General features: G+C 41.3%; 1 protein-coding gene across 17 annotated transcripts in view; it reads left to right on the top strand.

The window, feature by feature from the left end:
• The window catches only part of SEMA3D (semaphorin 3D), a 196,006-nt gene that overhangs the window by 71,028 nt on the left and 97,808 nt on the right, over nt 1–27,170 (top strand). For all 17 annotated transcript variants that reach the window (XM_073328648.1, XM_073328657.1, XM_073328656.1 and 14 more), the window contains 2 exons: nt 125–316; nt 22,025–22,185. In XM_073328648.1, coding sequence (XP_073184749.1) covers nt 125–316; nt 22,025–22,185 — 353 coding nt within the window. The remainder of the gene's footprint in view (nt 1–124; nt 317–22,024; nt 22,186–27,170) is intronic.

The raw sequence follows: 27,170 nt of genomic DNA, 5'->3' as shown, positions 1-27,170 counted from the left end.
GAAAAGTCTCTATAACAAAGTGACTTCTGCTTAAGATACTCTCTAACTGAAGGTTTGGCCTGCCTTCATAAGCTTTGTGTGTGACGATGCAAAGGAGACACAGATGTTTTCTTCTTGCTTTCAGATTACATTTGGATTTTTCTGAAAAAACGGACCTTTTTCACCATGAATGCAAGAACAGACTGTCGAGAGAACAGCAGAGTGAGATCTTTCAAAGCACCACATGTCTGCACAGCGTTATCCTTAGTAATGCTGTTCCTTCCAGTCACTGGAACTTCAAAGCAAAATATCCCAAGACTTAAACTTTCCTATAAAGGTAAACCCATCAGAAGCTTTTCTATTTCTGGGCTGTTGAAGTGTGTGGTGGTAGTGGTGGTGGCACCATTTAGTTTCTGTTAGTAAACAGGAAAGTAAACAGTTGTCACAACAGTTCCTAGAAATAGACAACAATAGCATGAAAGACTTGTATAGTCTTCTATGGGACAAAAGTATTCAATTATCTTTTTGGGGGCGACGGATAGTAATGGAAACCATAAAGTTTCTCAAATACATTTTAAAGGGATATAATTTTTAACACTCCAAAGTGTTTGTTAAACTTAGACTTTTTTCTTGACGCTAAAAATCACTTATGTGACAAACAGTACGCAAATCACCAAGAATTGTATAAATTAATCCCATATGACTGGTAAGAAACTAATCCTTATTCTTTTGGGTTCTTTTGTATGGTCACCATTGAACGTGCATGACTCTGGTAGCCACTTGATAGTATTTCTTATTGTTTTGGGGTCCAATTCCCTGATTTAGGGCCCAATACATTGCTCACGTTGAGATTAGAAGTAAAACTGCAAGTACAACTGTCTGAAAACTGGCTATGTAAAAAGGTCATTGTGGAGTTCTATGAGTATTGTTTTACAATGTGCTTGCTCAGTTTACAAAATACATTGTTTTTGTTTTTATTTCACCCCTAACTGCTGCCCTACCTAACTCAACCTGGGATCTAAAAATCTAGAGGTTTTTTTTCCCTTACTTGTGCATCTTTAGCACTTTAGAAAGATTCTTCAGACTACGCACTGAAGTGTTGGCAGTTACACCTGTGCAATCCTTTTGTCTTAAATTCTGCCCTCAGTAAGAATGATAAAGGCTGAATTTAAATAAAGATATATATTTTAATTGTTAAATGATGATGATCATAGTCCAGTTTGTGGGTTTTCTTGTTGCTGTCTCTGCACTGCATCCTACCAGAGTTGGTGAGATTCCATTCAGATATATTGATGCACTTGATCTTGTCTTGCTTAGCTAAAGAAAAGTTTCCCTAGTTAGTTTTAAACCATCTCGGTGCCCGCAATTAAGGGCACTGATTCTGCTCTCACTTAGAGGCATAGTTATTCTTCAGTGTGTAAATGAGTAGGGTGAGGCTAGGGTGACCAGACAGCAAGTGTGAAAAATCAGGACGGGGTGGGGGGGTAATAGGAGCCTATATAAGAAAAAGTCCCAAATACCAGTACTGTCCCTATAAAATTGGGACATCTGGTCACCCTAAGTGAGGCCCAAGATGCTCTGTAATGACAAGAGTTTGAACAGCCATCATAAATGAGCAGAGTGTGCCTATTGTAAGGTATGACACATACAAAAATTTATTTAATCAGTGAGTACTGTATCCTGTGAAATGCTACTTACTTACAAGTTTCAACTCTGCATCTGCTGGATTTGTATGCAAGTATGTGGGTGTGTTTGTGTGCATGTGAGATCTTGACAGCTTTTCCATAGTTTCAGGAAATAGTTACAGTTATGTAAGCCAATGAATTCAGAAGCTGAAAGATCTGACATTGAGTTATGGATATTAGTAGGAAAAACCTGCAACTTGTATTTAAACTTCTAGTTTTGGCTTTTAAACATTTCCCCCGAGTTACTTATTCCACATGGTGATGACACATATTGTGGGACTTATGACCAAAATTTCTGTATTCTTCTGTACTTCAGATAGCTAGCCACCTGCAAAATCCTGATAGACTCAGTTGGCAGGTAGAAGAGGAGGGGAGACAAAAAAAACTTTGAGGTCAATGTAGGAAAAAATGTGTGAAATATTTTAAAATAATGAAAGACCTGCTGGGAGTGGTGTTGGAAAATGCTTAGTCATTAATAATGACAGTGAGTAGATGACTGATATTGAGACCCTGACCCAAACTTTTTTAGGACCTTCATAAAGCTCTGGATTTGGCTGGAGGGGTGGGTTATTATATCTAAACTCAGTGACCTAGCCCTGCAGGGAAAAAATCAGAGTGGAATACAAATAAACACACACACTCCAATTTAGAGAGCTGTGCTGCCAATGATGAGGCCAGTAGACAAATAAGGAAGTATGAGGAATATTGAATTACTGTTGTGCTTGCTCTTTGGTTTTTTCCCCCAAAACTGGAAGAAGAAAAAAGTAAAAGAAAATGTAATATTTTCAAGCTTTTTAATGGCATTAAAACAATGGCAAGGAGGAAAAAAGTATAAACAAAAAAAACTTGCTAGCATCTCTAAGCTCTTTGAGCACTGTGGATGAAAAGGTTTATTAAAGAGAAATAAAAAGTAGAGGAAAAATGCACATCCTGAACACACACTAATGCAAACCTGGACTCTGCTTACCACCAAAAAGAATTAAATGGTTTGAACCAATTTCTTAAGGCTTTGTGTCTTTAGAGCAGCTTTAGAATCTATGAGAAGGTGTGTTGAAATGTGGTGTCATCTGTTCATGTGCAAGAACAACCAAGCTGGTCCTAAAGTTCAAAAGTAACTAGCTGTCAACCTGTGTCAAAGGCTTGCAGAGGTGCATCCAAATGTTTGTTTCCAAAACAGAATTTTGATGTGCCTGTTTTATGCTGACTTTTCACTGAGTAGTGATTTCCATTATAGTCAGTGTAGATAGTGATGCCTAAAGTTAAAGTTGCCAAGTACTTCCCATGATTACATGCTGTTTTCAGTTACTTAAAACTTAGCCAAATTTTAGCCCTGCTCGACTTCTCTGTAGCATTCAACACTGTTGACCACGAACTACTGCTCTCTCAGCTGAGGGAAGTGACAGGGGCCAGGGTAATGCACTAAATGGTTTAAGCTCTTCCTTGAGGGACACAACCAATGAATAATGATGGGGAAACTACACCTTCACCACTAGATCCCTCACTTGTGGAGTTCCACGAGGATTAGTTCTTTCTCCAGTCCTTTTCAACATCCACATGCAACCATGAAATGGTCAAATAACATGAACTCATGTGCCAGCAATATGTGGATGACACATCTGTACCTGTCTTTCACCACATATGACCTCACCACTACCACCAGGCTTGTATAAAATCAGCTTATGGATTAAGCACAGCTGGCTGAAGCTGAACCCAAGAAAGACAGAGGTGATGTTGGTGGGCAGAGGACAACATTTTGATGGTTCATATCCACAATAGGTCAATTCAGAACGTAGTCTAGGAGTGCTCTTGGATTTCTTCTTGCCACTGAGCTCTCACATCGCAACAGCCATGAGTAATACTTTCTATCATCTCTGGTTGGCTAGGAGACTCCATCACATCCTGGAAGATGATGGCCTGATCTCAAGTTATAAATGCCTTCATCGCCTCTTGGTTGGACTACAGCAATGAGATATACCAGAAATTAAGTCTTCAGCACTTAAAAGACTCCCACTAGTACAGAACGCAGAAGCGCATCTCTTCAGCAACACTGGATACCATAAGCACATCAAACTTCTTCTGCACTGGATTCCCAAGGAATATCAAATCAAGTTCAAGGGTTCGTCCCTTATCTTCAAGGTGCTTCATGGCATGAGCCCAGGATACCTAAAAGACAATATAAAGCTCCAGGATGAAGAACTTCACTATCTGGCACAATGGAACTCTCAACAATAAGAATTAAGCTCATTTGTGCAGGAGACAGAACTTTCTCAGTCTGGCAATTTGGCCAGGACACATTGCTGGTGCTAGGGATGTGTCTTGTTCTCTGCAACAGGGTTGCTGGCCCATTAAATGAACATCCAGTCCACATGATCCCAGTTGGGCCAATTAAGAGGGTGGAGAAACATCTGGGTGGGTTCTAGAAGATGAGTCAGGAGACAGACAGGAGAAGGACAGGAGAGCTGCCAAACAGAGAAGATGGTTCCTGGGAGAAGGCTGAAGGCAAAGAGCAACACATGGTGTTTTCTGGCTGGCATCCCCAAGCCAGAGAGCCAGGGCTGAAGGCAGAAGAGTAAGATGCCTGCTAGCTCTAGGCTGGAGAGCCAGAGCTAAGGGCTAGAGAGAGCTGTAGGAAGGGGGAGAAGAGGAAGGGCTTACTTTCTGGCATCCCCTTGCTGGAGAGTGGGGACCACAGGGAATAGTGAGAGGGCCAGGGGAGTGAGGGATGCTTCCCTGACAAGAATGCACCCAGCAGACAGGCTGTGGGAGTTCTCACTGGGAAGAGCAGGGTTGCACCCCAGAAGGAAAGTTGTGGGCGACTGCCCTGGCAGAGGGATGGAGAAGACATTTAAGAGAACGAAGCTGGGTTTTAAAGATTGCATGCCCTTACTGGGAAGTGTGTGGATTAAGTTTGGGGACTTTTGGTTACGGAGTGTTTGCACTATGTTGAATACAAAACTAGTAATCTCCTCTTGGGCTTCTGTGGTGCTCTCACCATAGTGTCACTATGAATGAATGAATGAATAGTGTCACTAATGAATTTTATCTTCTCAGCACTCCTGTGATCTTAGGAGGCATTATTATTCCCAGAACACAAAAGGTGGAACAGAGGCACAGACATTAACGACAAAATTGGTTGCTAATTTTAAGTGCCCAACTTGGTATACTTAGGATTCAATTTTACTGAGTCTAGCACTTTAATATGTTAAAAGCACCATTTCAATCAATTTCAGGTGCTTGGCTATACTTCTGTAAGAGATCTTCTGTTGGGTATCCAGCATCATATAAGACTTCTGTGGCAGAAGCAGGAATTGAACCTAGTTCTCTAAGGTTGCATTCAAATATCTTAACTATGAGACCATCCCTTCTCCTTCTGTAAGTCCCTGCTGTCTTCACTGCACACTTTCCAACTTCTGCAACAAATGAGGCAGAGGTCATGGAGACAACAACCTCATTCACTACACAATCCTGATTCCGAGAGCAATGTCCATGCTGTACACTAAATTAGGCAGGGGTCCTGTGGGGGCGGGGAATAGCATGTTATCCTATTCCATAATGCATATTCACAAGGGGGCCACATTAATGTTGCGCAAGCAACCTTTAATTCTGGTATTTCCTAACTTTTGAGTGCTTGACTTTCTAACCTTAACATTCTTTATTTAATGTATAACTTATTTACCGTGTCCAGTGGATGCTTCTTGACTAGAAGCAACTACTGAGTGACTCTTTGAAGGGATACTTTCAGCCCTAGCATTTTCATAAACAATTTTCATCTTGTATTAGTTGCCCTTTGGAGTTTGGAAGTCCATATTCAGGCTGCATTGACTCAACCCTCGTAAGGACTGTTGTGGTGGTAACTTAATGGCTAGTAAAAAAGAACACAGGTCTCACCTGCCTTCTTCCTACTCACACAGCATGAAGATCCTGCTGCATTAATTAAGAAAGTTTTTGTGCAATTGAAGCCCACTGACACTGAAGCCAGTGGGAGTTTTGCCACTGACATCAACTGGAGCAGGATCAAGTCCCCAGTTGTTCACATCATTAGTCAACATGACCTGAAGGAACTATTACTGTAAGGTCCTGTTCCCTATGTTGTAGGATGCTAAGGTAAATCGGGTGAACAGGAACAAACCTTGCTTTATAAGCTTTTAGCTTTGTACAGAGGAGAGTGAATTTCCTCCTTTTACAAGATGAGTGATCCATTCATATGTACACAGCCAACAGGGTAAAATGTTGGCACTTCTGACTTTTTTTTTTACCCAGAATCGATAACTTTTTAACAATAATCACTGAAAATAAATTTTTCTTTAAAAATGGTATTGCAAAGTTCCATGCTTACTGTCTCTCCAATGAGTTCTGTATTCAGCTTATTCTGTTTGCAAATCATAGAATATCAGGGTTGGAAGGGACCTCAGGAGGTCATCTAGTCCAACCCCCTGCTCAAAGCAGGGCCAATCCCCAACTAAATCATCCCAGCCAGGGCTTTGTCAAGCCTGACCTTAAAAATTCCTAAGGAAGGAGATTCCACCACCTCCCTAGATAACCCATTCCAGTGTTTCACCACCCTCCTAGTGAAAGTTTTCCCTAATATCTAACCTAAACCTTCCCCACTGCAACTTGAGACCATTACTCCTCATTCTGTCATCTGCTACCACTGAAAACAGTCTAGATCCATCCTCTTTGGAACCCCCTTCCAGGTAGTTGAAAGCAGCTGTCAACTCCCTCCCCCAATTCTTCTCTTCTGCAGACTAAATCCCAGTTCCCTCAGCCTCTCCTCATAAATCAATGAAAAGACAATAAACTGTTACCCCTCTGTACTCAGCCTGTGCTGTATGAGTCAAGCTGGCATCTTTCCATCATTCACTTACCCTGCAAAACTGAGTTACAATGGCGTAGTTCCATGGTCCTCATTTAAGCCAACAGTGACTGCACTGCAAGGGTTTGCACAGGTGTAACGGATTGGAACGTAGTAAACTGTTCTACTGATGATGCCCAAGAAGGAATAGAATTAAGCTCACATGCTCATAGCTGTGCTGGCTGTGCAGGAATAAGGGGAGGAAAAAGCAGTAAAAATCTACTGCTGTGACCAAAGTCGGCAGATATAATTCTAAATATACGTTAGGAGAAAGCAGATCTGTGGGGTGAGTGAGTGCCATTTTACATCGTTGCAGACAAGAGCCGTGCTTTAATCACCTTTGCACTCACATAACACTTCTCATCTATGGATCTCAAAGTGCTTTGCAAAGTGTTATCGCTTGTCATTTCATCTGATGTGGGATCATCACAAATCGATGCAGCTGCTTGAAAAACAAGCAGAACATCAGTAGCTGCATGCTCTGTTACAAGGCCCTGGCTGAGGGTGTTGGTTAGCTAGCATATTAATTTTTTTTCCTTTCCATGGTCTTCAAAAGATGCTTTCTGACATACAAACTTAAATCAATTCTAAATGAATTTGGGTGGGCAGCACTATCGTGCTTGGGAAAAAATCTGGGATATAACGTGCATAGAATCAATCTGTTTTTCATTCAGGTTCTTTTGCAGAGCTACAACCGGAAAACTAACAGGTTTCTCCCTCCTCCTTGAACTAGAGAACTTGGAGTCATATCTGACGAGATGCTGTATTCTCTGGCTTATAATTATCACATATATTATGTCCTGCAGGGCAACTTCCACTCAATGACATCAGTAGTTTACATAGCAGTTGAACTAAGAATAACCTTGAAGAGCTGACCCACATCAGCCTCATAACAATGTAAACAGCTTGTAGCTCACAACGCTCTTCTCTTTGCATAATTGCAAAAGGGCCTCACTTGGAAGAGGAAAAATGTTGAGTTCACAAGACACTGCCCCATAATTCTTAGAGTTCACAAAGATGAGAGAGAGAGGAAGTGGACTGGATTGTGGAGAAAGTGTTGAATCAGTTAAAAAGGAGGAAGAGAAAATACTTATGGGTTGCTACCCTAAAAGAACAGGGGTTGAGTATGGCAGCATTTTCAGGTGGGGTTTTCGAAAGTGCTTGCCTAACTCTCTGCTCCCAGTGAAGTCAATAGTAAAATTTCTGTTGGCTTCAATGGAAACAGAGTGAGGCCAATGCCAAGTGCTTTTGAAAACTCTACCCTTAGTCTTTCACTATGAACTAATTTTAGGACCTGTCCTGATCCTGTTGTCAGTGGGAATAGGCCTGGGCCTTAAATAATGTTTTACCTCCTATACCTTCCTCTGAGTCTCTGGTAATCTATATATGGAATAGATCTTTATACACAGGGCCAGAGGGAAAGAGAGGGGAAAATTATGAAACACATTGAAGGAATTTTTGCCAAAATTTGTGCTGCTGCTAACATACTTGCTCAGAGTAACTTACCTAGATCAATTTTCAGAGTAGCAGCCGTGTTAGTCTGTATTCGCAAAAAGAAAAGGAGGACTTGTGGCATCTTAGACTAACATTTATATGAACATAAGCTTTCGTGAGCTACAGCTCCCTTCATCGGATGCGTGTCTCTGTGCTATTTACATGTCTTTAAAAATGGCACAAGGAGATGCTAGGGTATCCTATTAGCACCTAAGGGTATTTTTGTAGCTTCCTCTAGTGTCCAAGTAGGAAACCCAGGCTTAAAAAGGGACTTGTGTTACACTGTCCAATTTGCAACTGGATTTTGCAAAGATTATCCAGGAGCAAGGGGATAAGTATATGCAGAGGGTGGTAGAGAGGATTTTTAGGGTTGAGGAACATGCATTAGACAAGGCAGGAGTTCTGTGCGTTAGCATGGGTCCCAGCTGTCCTGAAGAAGTATACACTGCTGCTGCACGTGCTGCCCTGTGACTAGATAAAAGATTTCAATCTCCAGGGTGATCAGATCAGATCATTACAGGGGGAGGCATCATGGCCTAGTGGGTAGAGTACTAGCTTGGGACTCAGGAGCACCTGAGTTCTGCCACTGGATTTTTGGGTGAGTCTCCACGCCTCCCTCTACTGTAGGGACAGGATTTTATAATTGTACTATAAAAATTGATGTAAGCTTTGAATTAATTCTGCCAGCCACCCTCTTTGAATAACAGCAGGAATGATTGCCTGAGACTGGGATCTTGTTCCCTATATGCATTATAAACTTCCCTCTAGTCATTTCTTTGGTTTAAGGTTTAGTGAGTAAAAGACTGGATCTTTTATTGTGTCTGTTAATTAGATTAAAGGAATGTTAAAGGCCTGAGCCACAATGTAAACTGTTTTGACCACAATATTTTGTGAAGTTTAATTTACAATGTATTCGGTTGAATATAAAATACTGCTGTCTTCTCTGTGAGATTGTTTGTGCGAATGAGGAATGCATGCATCAGGAAAAGATAAGGTGTGAAAGCCATCACAAATGTCCAGATGGTCAGGAAAAATTGAGAGACTTGGAAACACCAGGAGAAAATCAGAAAATGTCCGTTGTATCAGATGCTAAACATGTTAGCAGCATTGATGGCCTCAGAGGTGAGGCAACCACCCCCAAAGACAAGACAACAAATAGGAGATAACGATGGGAAGCCTGACAATAATCATCAAATGATAACAACGGAAAACCCCAAGATTACCACCACTTAAGGACTAATGATTACAGGATGACATTGCAAAATGCATGGACTCAAATGGGAATTTACAAATATAAATTTCATGGTGTTTTGCCATGAAACTCTGGGTTCAGTCCTGCCAAAACCTCTGAGCATCGGATTGCGACCGACAGAGTCCAGCTCCTCACTTGTGCTCAAACTAACTGGCCATTAGATTGACTGGAGCTACAACAGACTGGTAACTATAAAAACATCAACTGGCAGGACTGTGTGCATGATGTGTGACTGAAAAGCATATGCTAACTGTTGTATTTTCAATAAATATGGCGTATTTGCCTTCTCTCTCATAAAAGATCCCGTGTGCTTTGTATAGCATAACACTACCCCATATGTAGAGTGGGGATAATCATGCTGACTTCCTTTGTAGAATGCGTTGAGATGTTCTGATGAAAAATGTGTGTTTCTACATGAGTATTTTGCTGACAGCAAAGGTTATACATAAAACATGCAGATGCTGCTTCAGTCCCCCCACCCGCATTATTTGAGCTGTAATATTAGCCTGTAGTTTATATTTAGTTTATCTCTTTATTTATATATTATAACTAAAAAAACTCCCAAACTGATCTGATGTAATCTGGCAGTGCACACAACTGGCCTGTGTAAACACATGTCCTTATTGTTTCCTTCATCTTCCCTGCCCCATTCCTTCTGATTAGTTGTGTTTTGTGTTGAAGTAGATTGTGAGCTCTTTGAGGCAAGGGCTGTGTCTGGCCATGTGTTCATCATGCAGCACACTGGGGCTCCAACCCTGGTTGGGGGTGCTATCTGTTACTCTACTAGAAATAAATAATGTTTTAAAGAAAAAAATCTACATATACAGTGACATTTGGTTCCAGATGTCTTATCAGAATTTCAACTCCATCAATATCAAAATGTAACTGAGAATATAATTTAGTTTTCCATGTCAGAATTTTTATTATGCTAATCTGAGCTATTACCATGCAGATTTTTTTTCATTGCTGAAAATGGTTCTGCTTTTAGGGTGCATTAATTAGCAGCACCATTGAGAAAAACAACTTAACTCTTAACAAGAATAGCCCATTAGAATTAAATGAGTGTCTAACAAGTACATGCAAGTGCTGCTGGAGTAAATAGCTTAAACTCCTGTTTTACTCAGTTTATATAGCATAAATGGGAGTTAGTTATGAAAAAATTCACCCACACAAAATATTTTGTAATCTTCTTTCCACAATGAAATACTGTAATGGGATTCACTTTTATTGATGAGATGAAATGTTCGGTAAAATTCTGCCCACATGAGACAAAACTAATCAGTCCCTATTTCTAATCCTCATTAAGAATTTAGTCTGTTTCTAAACTAATTGCCTGCATTGTAAAAAAGTGTCTTAAAATATACAGGATTCTAAATCACTTTACTTATGAGGTTCTTATTCTACACACTCTTGAAAGACTCTTATGGCTGAAATGCAGCTATTTTTTATGTCTGTCTTAGATATTTCTATGACCCTCATTACATGAACATCTCACCATTTTTAATGTCATAGCACTGCCCTACCTCTCAGTGGTGCTATTATCCCCATTTTACAGATGGGGAACCGAGGCATAGGGAGGCCAAGTGACTTGCCCAGGCAACATAAGGGAGTGCTTGTGACAGAGCAGGGACTTGAACCTAGGCCTACCCAAGGACTTGAACCTAGGTCTACCCAAGATCTAGGCCAGATACTTAACCACTGAATGATATTTTTTTCACTGAATGGAATGAAGTGTAGAAGCTGTTTAACAACTTGCAGCAAGACCACAAAATGGTTTAGGACAGGAAACAAAGATGATCATACACAGGATATTCAATATATTTTTCCTGTTTTATTTTATTTTTAGACAAGTAATGACTCCGTTTTGGAGTAAATATTGTTTAGCAGTGTTTTGAACAGGTTTCTCTGAACTATATGTAAAATAAATATTGCCCCCCCCCCCATCTCTGCTTTATAATAACCTGTTCTCAGATTTTTATGTGGTTTTATTGGTTTTAACCTCAAACTAGAAACCGTGACCTAACTACATTCTGTTGGAACTGCCTAGGCAGAATATAATTACCTAAACACTAATGTGGTCAGGACCCCTTATTCATGTAGTTACTATCAGTAACCAGGACTCACATTTATATCTCGTGTGACAGCATGAGGGGGCTTTCTCTCAGTACTGATTCTAAGGGAAGAATGTCGGCTATAGAACTGCCAGCACAACTTTCAGCAGCAAACTGGGGCCTGGATGGATACCTGCTGTGACTTGTCATGGCCTTATTGAAGTCAAGCTGAGGATCTGGCCCTTGATTTTTAATTTTCCATTGCTGTCACATCCAAGTCTTGACCAGGCCCAACCCAATTTAGGGGGTGAGACCTGATGAGCTCATAGCATGGGTGTAAAATTAACACCTTTTATACTTTATACTGACTCAGAGACCATTAGAAAATTAAACAGTACTACATCTGAGAAAACCCCACTAGTTCTTACTTTCCTCTTATGCTAATAAGAAAATTACCAATTTTTTTTCAGTCATAGGACTAATAAGGCACCTATTTGGTTTCTTTTGTCAATGAAACATTCTTACAAAGAAGGTACTGAAAGTAGTTTAAAGACATTAAGCCAATAAATGTGTTTGTGTTAACTCTCCTAACTGTCCATTCACCTACTTCAGAAAAAGTTTGTGCTGTTCTACTACTCTCCCAAGCCCGTTAAAATTGATTTTAATGTGCTTTATGGTCCATAGTCATTTAACACTTTTATCATAGCAGAGTTGTTCGCGCCACACTAGGTTAGGGTCTCCCATTGTTTCACTTATAAACCCCTGTCTACTTGGTTATCAAAAATTGCTCTCATCAGAGTCTTGGCAAATAAGTTTCAAACTGGGGAGAAACTTTTAAGGGTGGAGATACTATTTTTAAAAAACACTTTATAAACTGGAACCTCTGTATTCCACAGATCTGGTCCCTGTGGGCCAAATTCTGGCACCAAACACATGGTCCAAGAAGTGGGTCAGACAAGCATGAATCACACTAAGAACCACATGTATCAGCACCTACCAGTAGTATCACGCATTCTACTGGAGCCAGATTGTGAATACCTTACCCAGTTCTTCATCAGTCTTTATTTAAGCAAATTCCTATTCAAGACAAGGGTTGAATCCCAAGCCTCATTACAATCAATGGTAAAACTCCCAGTGGGGAGTGGGGGCAAGGAGCAAAAGCTGGGTAAGGTTTTGGAATTTGCCCTCTGGTGAACAGGCTATGGAAGGAATAGAAGACATTCTCTCCTATAGCCTCTTCACCATATGGAAATTTAGGTCATTGGATCTGGTCCGTGCATAGAACTATTGGCCATTCCCTCAGCCTGTCATCAACTCTGTCTGCAGAGAGAACCACCATGAGCTTGGGTCCACATGGTATGAGCAGTCTCTTGATTGACATCTCCACTCACCTTCCTCCCTGCGCATCACTTTTGCTCCTTTCTCAAATCCTCTCTGAGAAGGAGCAGGGCAGCTTTTTCACCTGTATGTTAGAACCATGCATGTGCTTTCCAGGCAAAACCAGTTGTTTACTCATGTTAGGTCCTCAAAGCCAGTACAGCTCAGGAAAAATGAGCTGGGTTCTAGTCTGCTTTGTGTACCTTCAGCTATGTCCAGATTGCAGGATCTTTTTTTTTTTTTTTATGGTGATGATGTAAGTGGCAGGATGAACCTAGCTTGAACCTGAAGAGCTCGCAGTGAGAAAAATCATCATTCAACTTGTAAATGGAGCAAACTGTGCTATAAAAGTCATTGCAGAAGAATAGCGAAGGTCAAAGTAGCCATTTTTAGTCATGTTTCTGACTTAAAACTCACTGCAAACAAGCAAAATCTGACCAGTTTTGAAGGTAGATAGGACTTTACTGTTGGAAAACAATCCTTTCTGAGTAACTCAAAAGCAAAATACATTTTAAAGTAAAAAGCTGGTGCTATTTTGGAGACAAGTGTAATGACAGTGATTTTGTTTTAAAATGAGGCATAGTACCACAGATAATTGTATGTATGACTCTCTGGGAAAGTAAAGCTCTATTTGCTGTACGTGGTAAGTATGACTGTTACATTTTTAACACCTGGATTTGCCTGAAATGTGCAACATGAACATCTGAACTGTAAAGAGCTGCTTGCCTGCTGAGCCACTGACTATGACTGTGACCAAATGCTGAATCTGCTGCACGGTGGGCTGTATTAATGGAAGTTAATATGTCTCCCAAAATGGCTGGGCTCATGTTGATGCAATAAGCTTTCTGCTGAACCCATTCTGTTGCCAATTTAAAATTTTGTATGCGCTGGCTAGTCCTAGTCTCTTTAGGCCAGTCCTTACCTTTTACTCAGTGTGGTAGCTATGTGCTTTGTAGCATAGCCTGCCTTCTGGTAGCTGAGCATCCCTCAGAGAATGTAGTCTGGTTTGAACTTGAGATCTTTGGATCATGCACTCAAATAAATATGGTAAAGAAATTCATAGAAGAGGGATGGCAGGCCAGAGTGATGGGGACAGATGTGGCAGTGGGAAAGAGAGGTTCAGAGTAAACCCATTTAACACAGACCATTCAAATAAGACAGCCAAAGAGAACTTTGCCAGTCTTTCCACCCACAAAATGTCTCCTTTGTGTTCATTGTACTTCTGATTAGTGCGTATTTGCATGCACTATTTACCTTGTGCTCATGATACTTTTAAAATCCTCCACACCAGACATGAGAAATTTGGAGGTAAGGGAACAGGATCTTAAGACGAAAGTTCATTCATAGAATCCTCGAATATCAGGGTTGGAAGGGACCTCAGGAGGTCATCTAGTCCAACCCCCTGCTCAAAGCAGGACCGATCCCTGACTAAATGATCCCAGCCAGGGCTTTCTTGACTCTCGCTTTAATATTGTGGGTCCAATTCTATAATTTCATTGGTCCAGACAAAATGAACTACTGCTACTGACCTACAGAGCCTCTGAGCGCTCCAGGCTAGGAGGACATTTCTAATTCAGCTCATGTCAAAGTCTATTTTTAGGACCTGAACAACTGTAGACCTAGGAGTCCCCCAGTTCATGTCCCTTTTGTCTCCAATTTGTAGGACAATCCCTAGCTGAACTGTGTGGTATGTTGCTTCCATTTTTATTGGTTGGTAGATATGTGGGGAACAGATCGGGGAGGGGATTTGTGGCCGAATAGATTAAGGATTTGCCTCCTTCACAATTTTAAGATTGATGGGAGATTCCTGAAGTTTAAATCCTGATAATGAGTGTGGAAGATAGCACAAGTCCTTCTACAGCTGCCCTTTCAGTGAATAGTCCTGCCAATCCCACAGGTGAAAACTGTAATCCAGATTTTAGGAACAATTTGAGGATTCAGTGAGGAGCATATTAAGTGTCCCAACATCCCAATATAGAGGATGTGTTCTTCTTTAGATGCCTGAACCTCAGTCACTGAGGGAAAACTTTTAAAAGATAGGGCAGAAGGCTACATTTATTGGCTTCTCCCAGGCTGGCAACTCCTTTTTGTGAGGATTCAGGAGAGGAAGAGAAGAGTCCATTAGGCTAAAGATTCAGCACCTTTCCTCCACACCGCTAGACAAGATATTAGAGAGTAGGGCTTTTCAGCTACTCCCCTATGACTAGGTTCACTTAAAATGGCAATTGAGAGGAGGAGAAATGGACTCCAGTGAAACAGTACAGACTGTCTACCTGAGGCTTGCAGGAAAGTTACAGCAGGAAGCTGTGGGAGGTGAATGGAGGAGAGGCAGGATGTGCAGATCTGAGAACTGGGAATTGTGGAACAAATGTGATGGGAAGCTAATTTGCATGAGCTCTCCCAAAGAGAGCTTTGTTTCAAGGATGGGGTTTCTTTTCTTCCATTCCACACTGACCTGCCATGTGAATAGAGTGGTGGGATGTGGCTTGTACCCACTGGTGGTATTCCAGGGCTGGCATGGCTGTAAATAATTTGTGCTGGATTAAACTTTCCGTGTGTAACCTTTAATGGCCATAGTTCCATTTAAAAAAAATCTGTGAATTGAACTGCCTTGGTAACAAAGATGACTTTGCTTTATTTGGCAGTAACGCAAGAAAGATAAGCTGCTCTCGGAAAAAGGGAACCTGTGCAAATCCACAGCCTGAGGTCTTCTTCATAATAACAAATATTTTGAATACGTTTTCATTTGTGCTGTCTAAAGCTAACTATTTAGTTTGGCTACATGGAGTTTGTGAACCAGGCCTTATGCATTTTTCACCAATAACATGAAGTCACAAAGCAGCATTTAATCATCTCTGGAATAATAATACTTTAACTGTTATTTGTGCAGCTGTTTCTCTAGTCAAATTTGTTTGGAAATGAAATGCTCTGTACACCGCACCGATCTCGTTCATTCTGCAGCTCTTGCTACTCTTGGACATTTAAAATAGCAGCTTAGTCAAGACTCCAGGAGCTAACACCTCAGTTACTGAGAAAAATGCCACCGGATATTTAAAAAAAAAAAAGTTTATTCAAATGTGTACACATACACACACGTGCTTTTAAGGCAGGCTCGTCAGTCGCCGTAAATGGGCCCAGCTCTTTAGAAATGAGTGGAGCTGTGCCCATTCATGTCAGCTGATGACCTGGCCCATAATTTAGAAAAATGGCTCCATTAGGTCATCGAAATGAGAGTGGCTCCAGCTAGCAGCGTCTTGAACGCTGTGATGGAGCACTGGTCCAAGAATAAGGGCCCAGTCTTGCACAGCTGAAGTCAATAGGACTATCTGCACAACTGCAGTCGGGGGTGGGGTTACACATTAAAGTCCCTGGTAAACAGTGCAAACGGCGGCATGTTCATTCATAATACAATGTATTTTTATTACAGCACTGCTGTACTGTAGAGTAACAGTCGTACTGGCATAGCCAGTCAGATCTACTGAGATGCTTTTCTCCATTAATAAAAATGATGGCATGACTGTAATTTCCACCACTTAATGGGCAAACATTAATGTAGATGAGGAACTAGCTGCATGCCGATTTAATGACCCAACCAGAGTCTCTGAGGAAGTGATAAAAACTTTAATCTTTAATAAAACAGAAAGCATACCTCTTAAAGTGAATGTTCACCGTACATTAATAAACGACCATATGTATAATTAACTCTGTTCCTGTGCAATATGAGAACACAGTCAGCCACTAACTGATCAAGGTGCAGTGCTGCAAATCTACACATTTCTCCGATAAGCAATAAATTCTCCTGGATGGCAGTGGACAGGGCTGTTTTTCATGATAACTTTGATCATTTTCATATCCTTGATCACCTTTAATAGATTTACCCAAAAGGGGTAGGGGGGAAACCCATAAGTTTGGCTTCTTTTTAATGTGAGTGGTTGTAATGATTAATTTGGAAGTAATTTAATGAGTTCTCTGCTAATGTTGCTTTGCAAGATTTTAATGGGTCACATCTCAGTTTTAATCCTATCAGTGGCAATAGGCAGAATCTAATTTCCAAGATTTTTTTCAGAAATACATTAGTTAAAAGTAAAAACACTGCCAGCTGGATCCTTCACTGCTTTGCACCTTGTGTTGGCATTGACCCCTGCATAAAGTCAGTGTGAAATGCGGCTGTTCCATTTGATAGCATTTTTCACCCTCTGCGCAGGATAAATTACTGTGCAAGACAACGGAAAATCCGTCCAAATTCTCCAGGCTCCCAGTCAAGTGTTCCAGTCATGAGACAACCCTTTCACTTCCCCTTAATAGCTGCCTGAGATGATTACTTAAGTTTTCTTGACAGTATTTGCTCATGAAGAAGGAATGACGTATTATCCTTTTGGGATGCTCATTGCAGAGAGATTTCCTTCCAATTAAGCAAATGAAAAAGGAAACCAGTGCCTCATTCCTCCCCTCTCAGATATGTTGGATTCCATTGCTATATATCTTAGCATGTTGACTGATTTTATGAGCTATGGCAATCAGAGCCAGGTGGGAGAGGACAGTAGCTGTCTATCGCTGGATACCCAGATTCAAATCCTGGTTTACTAGAATGCAGATAAAAATGAGGTCAGTGGTCTCATTTAGACACATCACACAATCTATCATTTTGAGTTTGTGCTCATGAGACTTGGGACTAAAAAAAAGAGGGGGCAACTGTTAAAATGTACCAGCCTACAGTCGTTCATTAAAATCTCCTGTTTCTTTAAAATTAATTCCAGCAAATTATCCATGGCTGATCTATGTAGCTGTGTGTTCCCATTGCTGTTACTCTCATCTCTCCTCCTTGAGCCCATCCATTGTCTGCTATACCCAACTCTTATGCATTGTTTTAATCGAGATTGCAAAGTCATTAGGGCAGGGATTTACATGTAGTATGGGCCAGACACCCTGGTCTCTGCTTTTATCCCAGAATGGTGTAGAGCTGATGGGGCGGGGAGGGGGAGGGCAGGAGGGAGGAGTGACTGGAGCATGATGCTCTCCAGCAATGCTCAGCTGCTGAACAGGGCCTTAGAGACCGCTGCTAGTTCAAGTTAGAGTAGCCTGAGGGAGTATTAAGTGGCTGTAACCCATTACTCTGTTGTGCACAGCTGCAGGGAATCTTATCCTATGTATTTTCACAGCATCCAGTACAATGGACCCCATTCTTGACTGGGACCTCTGGGCACTACAGTAATACAAATAATATTAACAACAACTTTGGAAAGAATCTTGAACAACTTTTAATTCCCAGTGGACAGATGTCCACATCACACACAAATAAAAAAAAAAGAAAAAACGCACCATAAGTGGCACTGATTGGCTGCCTCCACAGAGAGGCCAACAAATGAATGGATCATGGAGAATAAATCATCCCCTCAACCTCCATTGGCAGATCAGTATGGGTAAGCTAACTATGTGTGCTGTACCTGCTCAGTGGATAAATGGAGATATTCAGGCTACGCTGCCTTGTCTCCACTGGAAAATTTGGTACCCAGTTTCCAACAACTGCATTTTTAGCCTGAGGAGCAGTCTGGACAGGGCTCAGGTGTTCATAGCATCATGCCATGAAAACCTGTGCAGCCCTAGCTCCTTTCTTGTGCTCTTGGTCTGACTAAGAGACAGCCCTTGTAAAATACTATTTATTTGCTAAACACCGGCAACATCCTTGGCTCTAAAAGATGCATGCAAAGACAGCCCTTGCCCGAAACAGCTTAGGCAGAACAATTGAATTAATATCCTATTTAAATTAAGACTTTTCCAAATAGCACCAGATAAATCTCACCTAAGGGAACAGAAGCTTCAATACAGGGCAATTTGTCTGCAGCTTGTGCTGTAACAACATTCAGTAATGAGCCAGACAATAATACCTGGACTTCATACATAACGATGACAAAGAGCCAGCTTATAACTATTGAAACAATATCCTCATTAGCAGATGAATAATGATAAAATATTTATTTTTTCTTCCCCAATACTGTTTTCCCAAGAAACTGGCTTAATCCTTGAGCAGTCTATAGTGTCTGCCATATCTCTGTTAGCGTGCAAGAGTCCTCTGGGGTATTCCGTTTATTTTGTTGAATGGGGAATTCCTGTTCATGAAAGCCCAATAACATTTTTCTTCATGTGCTGGGCATATAAATCATGCTGGTTAGATAAAGGAGTGGGAGTAAGTCCACCTACCTTGAGAAGGAAGGAACCTTGATATTGTTCTGTTGATCCCTGGATTCATCTGTCTCTCCCAAAAGATGTGTGTGGTTCGGTTTAGGAAACCAGGCCATGCATGATTTCTGCATGTTTAAGTGTGTTCTCCCCAAATTAGTGCTCACTTCCACAGCGTGAAGGGAAAACTGATCTAGCACTGCCGCATGCTGGACATGTAGTAAAAAGAAATCAAACTGGAAGAGGTGGGGCTATCTTAATAATCTGTGTTAGAATTAGAGGATGTGCTAAGAACAGAGGTGTTTATGGGGACTGTCAGGCAGAAGAATATCAGTAGATGAATTGGTTGGTCAACTTTAGCCCTGGTTTATGCTTGCTTTCCCGGTAAGAACCCTGAAAGAGGGTCCCTAGGCAGAAAGTCCTCCAGAGCTTTGTTGGGCTGGTTTCAGTCATAGTCTTTGCGCTCTTCTGTGTGCAAGTGTAATTCACTGATTGGCTTATGTTACATGTCCCCTTCTGTCACGGATCCACAGAGTCAGATAAAGCCCGTGCTACTGAAGGGGTCTCTGGAATTCAAGCAGTGGAGACTCATGCTTTTAGCTTTGGAGGTTCCCCTGTTCAGTCTCCAGTGTTGGCCAAAGTGGATGTCTCACAAAAGCAACAGCTCAATTCAAGTATGGGCACTTGTTGCTCAGGTTAGACAACTCGAGTAGAGGGGCCTAGCAATGGCCTCACTTCCTCTGCTGATAGATCAGCAATGTGGGGCAAGCACACGCTGTCTCCTTTTCATGCGGGTACACTGGCTGTGCTCCTCCAAGGCTCCTGGAGGTAGGTAGCTAAATACCTTGAGGACCTGGGCCATTGTGCCTGGCTCAGGCACCATGCAAGCTTCCTTTAGCATTGGCTGGGCTGGTTTGTCTCCATACTGCCCCCTACTGCAAGACTGCGCCATAGTGCCATACCTGAGTCTCATATGTGTTGCTTAGATTGTTTCAAATGTTAATACTATGCTCCTGTACATCCCCAACCACCCGTATGGGTAGACAAGCGGCGAACTGAGACTTTTTATGCTGTGCAGTGTTGTTGTAGCCATGTCAGTCCCAGGATATTAGAGACCAGATGGGTGAGGTAATAGCTTTTATTGGACCACCTTCTGTTAGTGAGAGAGACAGCTGTCAAGCTACACAGAGCTCTTCCTCAAGCCTGGGAAAGGTACTTAGTCTCTGTCTACACTTACAACGCAGCTGCAGCGCATTTGGTGAAGGCGCTCTATGCTGACAGGAGAGAGCTCTCTCGTCAGCGTAATAAAGCCACCTCCGCGAGCAGCAGAAGCTATGTTGGCGGGACAAACTCTCCTGCTGACATAGCGCCGTGCATACGAACGCTTATGTTGGTGTAACTTGTGTCACTCGGGGTGGAATATTCACACCCCTGAGCGAGATAAGTTTTCCCAACATAGGCAGTAGTGTAGACATAGCCTAAGAGTCACAGCTAAATACAAGAGGGAACAGATATCAGAGGAACAGCCGTGTTAGTCTGTATTCGCAAAAAAAGAAAACCTGGATTTGTGCTGGAAATGGCCCACCTGTTGATCACTTTAGATAAGCTATTACCAGCAGGACAGTGGGGTGGGAGGAGGTATTGTTTCATGATTTCTGTGTGTATATAAAGTCTGCTGCAGTTTCCACGGTAAACATCTGATGAAGTGAGCTGTAGCTCACGAAAGCTCATGCTCAAATAAATTGGTTAGTCTCTAAGGTGCCACAAGTACTCCTTTTCTTTTTAGGGAACAGATAGTTTAGCATAAGTAGTTAGCAGATATTCAAAGGTACCATTCAAGGTGAAGTGGCCCATTAGCCCCCCTGTAGTCATAGGACAAAAAGGGGGCTTAGTGAGGCTATGTCTACACAACAGCCTATATCGGCAAAACATACTCGCGTGTGAATATTCCACCCCCCTGAGCGACATACGTTACTCTGACAGAAGCGCTCGTATACACAGCGCTGTGTCTTCCGCGGTTCGTGGAGGTGGTTTTATTGTGCCGATGGGAGAGCTCTGCAGACGCTATATCAGTACAGCTGCGCCGCTGCTGCGCTCCACACACAGACATGGCCTGAGTTACAGATTGTTGTAATAAGCCACAAATCCAGGATCTTTATTAAGACCATGATTTTTAGTGTCTAGCTTACGGATTTAAGCTCCCAGGCTCAAAGGACAGCTGCACAACACCTTCAAAGGACAAGCCTGGGAGATTAAATTCATAACTTTACGAGACACTAAAAATCATGGTTTTAATAAAGATACTGGATTCATGGCTTATTACAACAATCTGTAACCCACTAGCCCCCCTTTTTGTCCTATGACTACAGGGGTGTTAATTGGCCCACTTCACCTTGAATGGTCCCTTACGAGATGTGCTAACTACTTATGCTAACCTATCTGTTTGAGCTTGTATCTAGCTGTGATCCTCTCCTTTCCCAGACCTGAGGAAGGGCTCTGTGTAACTCGAAAGTTTGTCTCTCTCACTAACAGAAGTTGGTCCAATAAAAGATTCCCTCACCCACGTTGTCTCACTTTTTATGCTAACCTCTATCAATTTTATTATTACCTCAATCTCTCAGATCCTTCCGTTCCTAACTTATCTCTTTGGTTCACCTGTTACATCGTGTCTGATATTTCTCTGGGTCAGTGACTGTCTTTATTGTTACATTGTTTGTGTAGAGCTGAGCACATTGGGGTCCTCATCCTTGAGTGGGGTGAATAATCATAATGGTAATTAAAATACAGAATAATGTTAATAATATGGCCAGATTTTATAGCAGCAAGAAAAAGATGTAGCAAATTTCTTCCAAAGTTTTGCCTTTTCCCTGTTTCCAATTTCTTCCAAAAGTCTGATTCCTCAGAGACTTTTTAAAATATTTATTAACAAATTTTTACACATTAAAAATCAGTTGTGAAAGTAAATATAACCCAACTGAAAGCCAAAAAAAACCATGTTTGAGAATAACAAAAACTGTATTTTGACTCCAGAAAGATATGCTGTCCGCTGCAGTTATCTCACCGGCAACCTCCATGGTGGTTGCATATATTTATAACAGACACCAATGAGTCATATGTAAACATTTTGATTATAAAGATTTTCTTCATTTTCCCACAGACTTGCTGCTTTCAAACAGCTGTATCCCATTCCTGGGCTCAGCGGAGGGGTTTGATTTTCGGACCCTGCTGCTAGATGAGGAGAGAGGCTGGCTGCTAATCGGAGCTAAAGACCACATCTTTCTGCTCAGCTTGGTTGATTTAAACAAAAGTGTAAAAAAGGTCAGTTTGTTTTCTACACAGTTCATCTGATAAGTTTGTTTTCAGCCCCTTTCCCGGTCCTGTGTTTTTGTTTTTTTCTGTCTTCGCTGGCTAAATGGCAAATGCGCTACGTGATGCGTCCTCGTAACCGGACTTAATAATCTCACCTCCCATTGTTACATGGTTTGCTTTTAATCAACGGAGGTTGTCAGTGTGTGTGACCCCTTGTAGCAATAAAGAAATGTATTAGGTCGGATACCTATAGAGGCTGTGCACTTCATGAAACCAAAATATCAACAAATGGCAAGGACACCTCTCAAAGTATTTGTTTCTTCTTCCCTTTAGCCTAATGGAGACATTTGCATGACAAAAATTTAAAAAACAAACAAACAGTGAGGTCATTTCTGTCCTTGCTTACTGATTTCATTGGGGTTATGGGTCTAACTAAGCATACAATATGTCCCATTAGTATGTTAGTCTGCTTTGTTTTAAATGGCACTCAACATTTTGAAGACAATTTAAATATTCTTAACTGTACTAATAGTGAATTATTATTTACTGAACAATTATTTAGTGAACAATTATTTGGGTTACAAGGGACCTCTGTTGGGTGCTACCATACATAGCCCATGCCTCTACCCTGGGTAAAATTAATTTTGTTACTTCTAGACCAGTGATTCCCAAACTTGTTCTGCCGCTTGTGCAGGGAAAGCCCCTGGTGGGCTGGGGCGGTTTGTTTACCTGCCGTGTCCGCAGGTTCGGCTGATCGCAGCTCCCAGTGGCTGCGGTTTGCTGCTCCAGGCCAATGGGAGCTGCGGGAAGCGGTGCGGGCTGAGGGACGTCCTGGCCGCCTCTTCCAGCAGCTCCCATTAGCCTGGAGCAGCGAACCGTGGCCACTGGGAGCTGCGATCGACCGAACCTGCGGACACGGCAGGTAAACAAATCGGCCCGACCCAGCCCAGCAGGGGCTTTCCTTGCATAAGCAGTGGAACAGTTTGGGAACCACTGTTCTAGACCATATCTAAGAGAAGGGTGTAGGTTTAACCCTCAATATTTCCAGTGGGGATGATGATTTGATGCTTTTTGCACATACCTTTGGCTCCTAGTGTATAAAAACCAAGTACTAGCACAAAAACTCTAACTAAAACTGCTTTTTGATGGGATCACATATATGTTTCTGATTTAAGAAAGTTAGATCCTCAGCTGTGTTTTATATTTTCTTTATATACAACAGGAGGCTTTAAAAGGTAAATTCTGCTGTGGGCTATACCAGTGTAACTCAGGGTGGGCCCATCTGTCTGAAGGGAAGACATGAGAGCACTGTAGAAAAGAGTTTCTAATATCAAACTTCACAATCTGAATAGCTATTACTTATTCTTTTATTCCTATTTCTTTGTATGCTTTTCCGAATGATCATTTTCAATCGTAGAGCTCAATAGTATAGTCAGAATTGTAACAATGTACAAATGGCACCCATCCATCTCTTAGGCATAGTTATGGATAACAGAATTATTCCTGCTGCAGTTATTCCTACCATACACTTTCTTATCCCAGTTTTTGGCAACTGGGCAGTGGAAGAAGGGGAAATCACGTGTAAGGGAGGCAGATTTCTGTTTCTACAAGTCTTTACTTTAGCTAAACTCCCAATGATTTCAGTGGGAGTTTTGCTACTATAAGCACCACAGCATTCAGGCTGAAGTTACTGAGACAATTACTATGGAACCATATACTGCTATTTCTGTAGAAGTGCTTTCCAGAGTGTAAACTCACTTTATAATAGAACTAAAATTTACTTGTGATAAATCAAAATCAAATAAGTGAAAAACTGATTGATACTGTGATAATTTGAAATATGTAACTAATTAAAATTTGTAGATTTTAGTAGATCCTAACTTCACAGGAGGCTATGTGTGTAGATGTACCCCAGGATCAAACCCAGTTTTCACTCACAATTTTGCTGTGGAGTTTCATTTAACTGTCTTGAGTTTTATCACAAGACAGCCACACAAGGTATATTTCGGCTGCTAAATGAGTGACCAAAGGTGCTGAGAACCTACTTATCCCATTAATTTCAGTGGGAGGGGGAAGAACTTTTGTGTAGTGGACCATTTATTTAAATGCCTAAGTATGGATTTCAATGCCTAATTTTAGGTGCTCAAGTTTTACAATATTGGCATCTATGTATCTGTCTGTCTGTCTTATCTGTTTAGTGCTGGCATCCATGACCATAATATACTTACACAATGATAGGGGGAGAGAGAGATTTCACGTACGTTGTAGCCTAAGGTTACTCTCCAGTATCAAATGCCAAAGGGTACTCTCCAGTAGCAAATAAGTGTCAGAATGTAGTGTTTGTCTGTGCTGTGTTTAGACTGACTGTGGTTTTGATTGGCTCTGTGCCACTCGGCTCAGCTGCAGCCTTTCCTTGTGTGAGGAAACCACACATGTTGGGACTACCAGGGTCTGAAGTGTCTCCTTTGTACTCTTTGAACTAAGAGTCTTCTGAAAAAAGGGTATTGTGCTATAGGTGTCCATTAGGGATAGAAGCAACATATCAGGATATTAAATTTCTTCCTGCAAATGGTACAATTACAAATGACTCTACAGAAGGATGATACAAGAATCCTGCTTAGAGGTTTGAGACGGGCACAAGAGGTTTGCAGTCAGACTGAAAGTTTGTATAACTAATGCCCAGGTTTTCATTCATCGGAGGGAAAAAGAGCATGAACAGTGTTTGAATTTTATAAATCTAGTGAATCTAGAGATGTGCATACAGGCTGTTACTCAGTTTTGGGGGATTCAGAAGAACAGTTTTCAGAGTAGCAGCCATGTTAGTCTGTGTCCACAAAAAGAAAAGGAGGACTTGTGGCACCTTAGGTTTGTTAGTCTCTAAGGTGCCACAAGTCCTCCTTTTCTTTTTTTAGAAGAACAGTTATAACCCTGAATATCTAACTCTGAATATCCCCCTATTTTCTCTTAGAATGCCACTTTCTGTACATTCACTTGACAAATTTACATTGTAGAGTCTGTTCAGATAAGTTACAGTATTTCCGGAATAGTATTTAAAGAAGCCTCAAAAGCAGGGGTCCCTTCCCCCTTTTTTTAAAAAAATACCTTTTTACAACTTTCTGTTACAGCATAGTTAGTCACATATGTTGGAAAGAGACAGAGCAGCTATCCACTATGAAATTCTTGATGAGGAGTATTATTTTAATACTTTTTTAAAAAAAAATATAGCTTCTGTATTCTGTCATATCACAGTTTCATCACCAATTAACAGATTTTTTTTCTTCAAGTACATGGTTTCTTTAATTGTTGTAGCTTTTAATCAGCTTATTCTAGGTAATTGTGGAGGTGATTGATAACTCCCGTCTATTAATGTGTCAACTGTGTTATGGTTGAAAAATTATCCCCTTTTCAGCACAGTCACGATCGCCCTGTAGAATGTAAAAGGAATGAATACCATTAAAATTATAGATCAATTAATTTAGGAATTTTTTAGATATTACTGTATAAGTCTATAGCACTTAATAGAATAGGATCACCTTTCTATAGCAGGGATAGAATTGTCTATGAAATTACATAGGACCTACAAACCTCAAGAGGGTTTTCTGTTAAATTCCATAGGGCTTTTCCATAAGAGAGCTCATAGGCATATGCCCTAATGTCTTCGTCCAAAGAGCTTAAGATACTTGACAAATATTGCAAACTGCTTATAAAGAAGAGACCCTGTGACTCTTTTCAAACAAATAACCACCGCAAAATCAGCATAGAAGTAGACAGAAAAGAGCACCAGTGGATGTTTGTTACAGCATGTCACTCCTAGGTGGTATACTTGAAGAACAGTAGTTTGTAACCATTAGAGGGTGTAGTTTAAAAGGAAGGCAGTAGAAAGGATTTTGAAGATAGCATGCTCCTCACAATGATGAAGAGGTGAAAAGGAGTTTTGATAGGCATCTGGCTGGCTGAGTTCTTGCTGAAATGATTACTTCTATACCGATGGGATTCATTGCATTTATTGTATTGTTAGGGCACCTAGAGCCTTGGCTTATTATTTTAAATTTAAATGAATAAATAAAGAAAATAACTTCAGTCAACTGTACAAATGTTGGTGAAAATGCTGCACAGGAATTCCCATATTCCTCTGCATCTTATGTACTTACTGCCCTCAGCAGTGTAAGCAGGGTTACATGTTAGCGTGGTTATCACTGTGCGATCTACAGTGGGACCCACCCTTCTTTGCAGCAATAGGAATGCTATCAAGAGCTGACAAACTCCTGAAAAGCTGCCAACCTACAGGAGCTGTCAGTGCTAGAAAACACATCCACATATGGGCCAAACAGATAAACATGTCACATCCCCACGCTCTTCTTTGGAATGAGTTATTTTGACCTGCCACAGTGTGCACTGACATAAGGTCACAAGTTGTTGTAGTTGAGGGCATCCTTAGCTTGCAGCTTGTTTTGTGGCAACACCATGTGAATGTTTGAGGGGTAGCATGTGGATTAACAGTCCTGTGATTTATCTCTTTTCACTTTTGGACAGACCCCATCCTCATATAGTAAAACAAACACTTGATAAGGGCCCCATTTTGCCACCCATTCTCAAGCAAAACTTATATTTAAATCAGTGGGAGTTTTCCCTAAATCTGGACTGAATTAACAGGAATTTTAGCATAGCAGTAATGTGGGAGTGGGCCTGTATTAGGGCACTGAACCGTGGGGCTCATGCACACATGGAAGTGTGCCTGTTAAGGCCCTCAGACCAATTAGACTGGGAAATGTAGTTGCAGGTAAGGTGTCTTACAGGAAATTGGTTACAGGGCTTCCTACCTCTTATGCAGAGGAGCAGACAATGGGGACCCAAGGTGAGAGAAGGGGCTCTCTGCACCAGTCAGGATGTAAGACCTGAAAAGAGCCACCTGCAAAGATCAGGAGCTACCTGGAGAGAAGCCTCAGCTGGGGTGGCCTGTGAAGTTCTAGAAGAAGTGCTGGAAGGGCTATGAA

The sequence above is a fragment of the Lepidochelys kempii genome, chromosome 1, assembly GCF_965140265.1.
Source record: "Lepidochelys kempii isolate rLepKem1 chromosome 1, rLepKem1.hap2, whole genome shotgun sequence".
Lineage (NCBI taxonomy): Eukaryota > Metazoa > Chordata > Testudines > Cheloniidae > Lepidochelys > Lepidochelys kempii.
The sequence above is the reverse complement of the archived record's forward strand: the minus strand, read 5'-3'. Positions and strand labels throughout refer to the sequence as shown.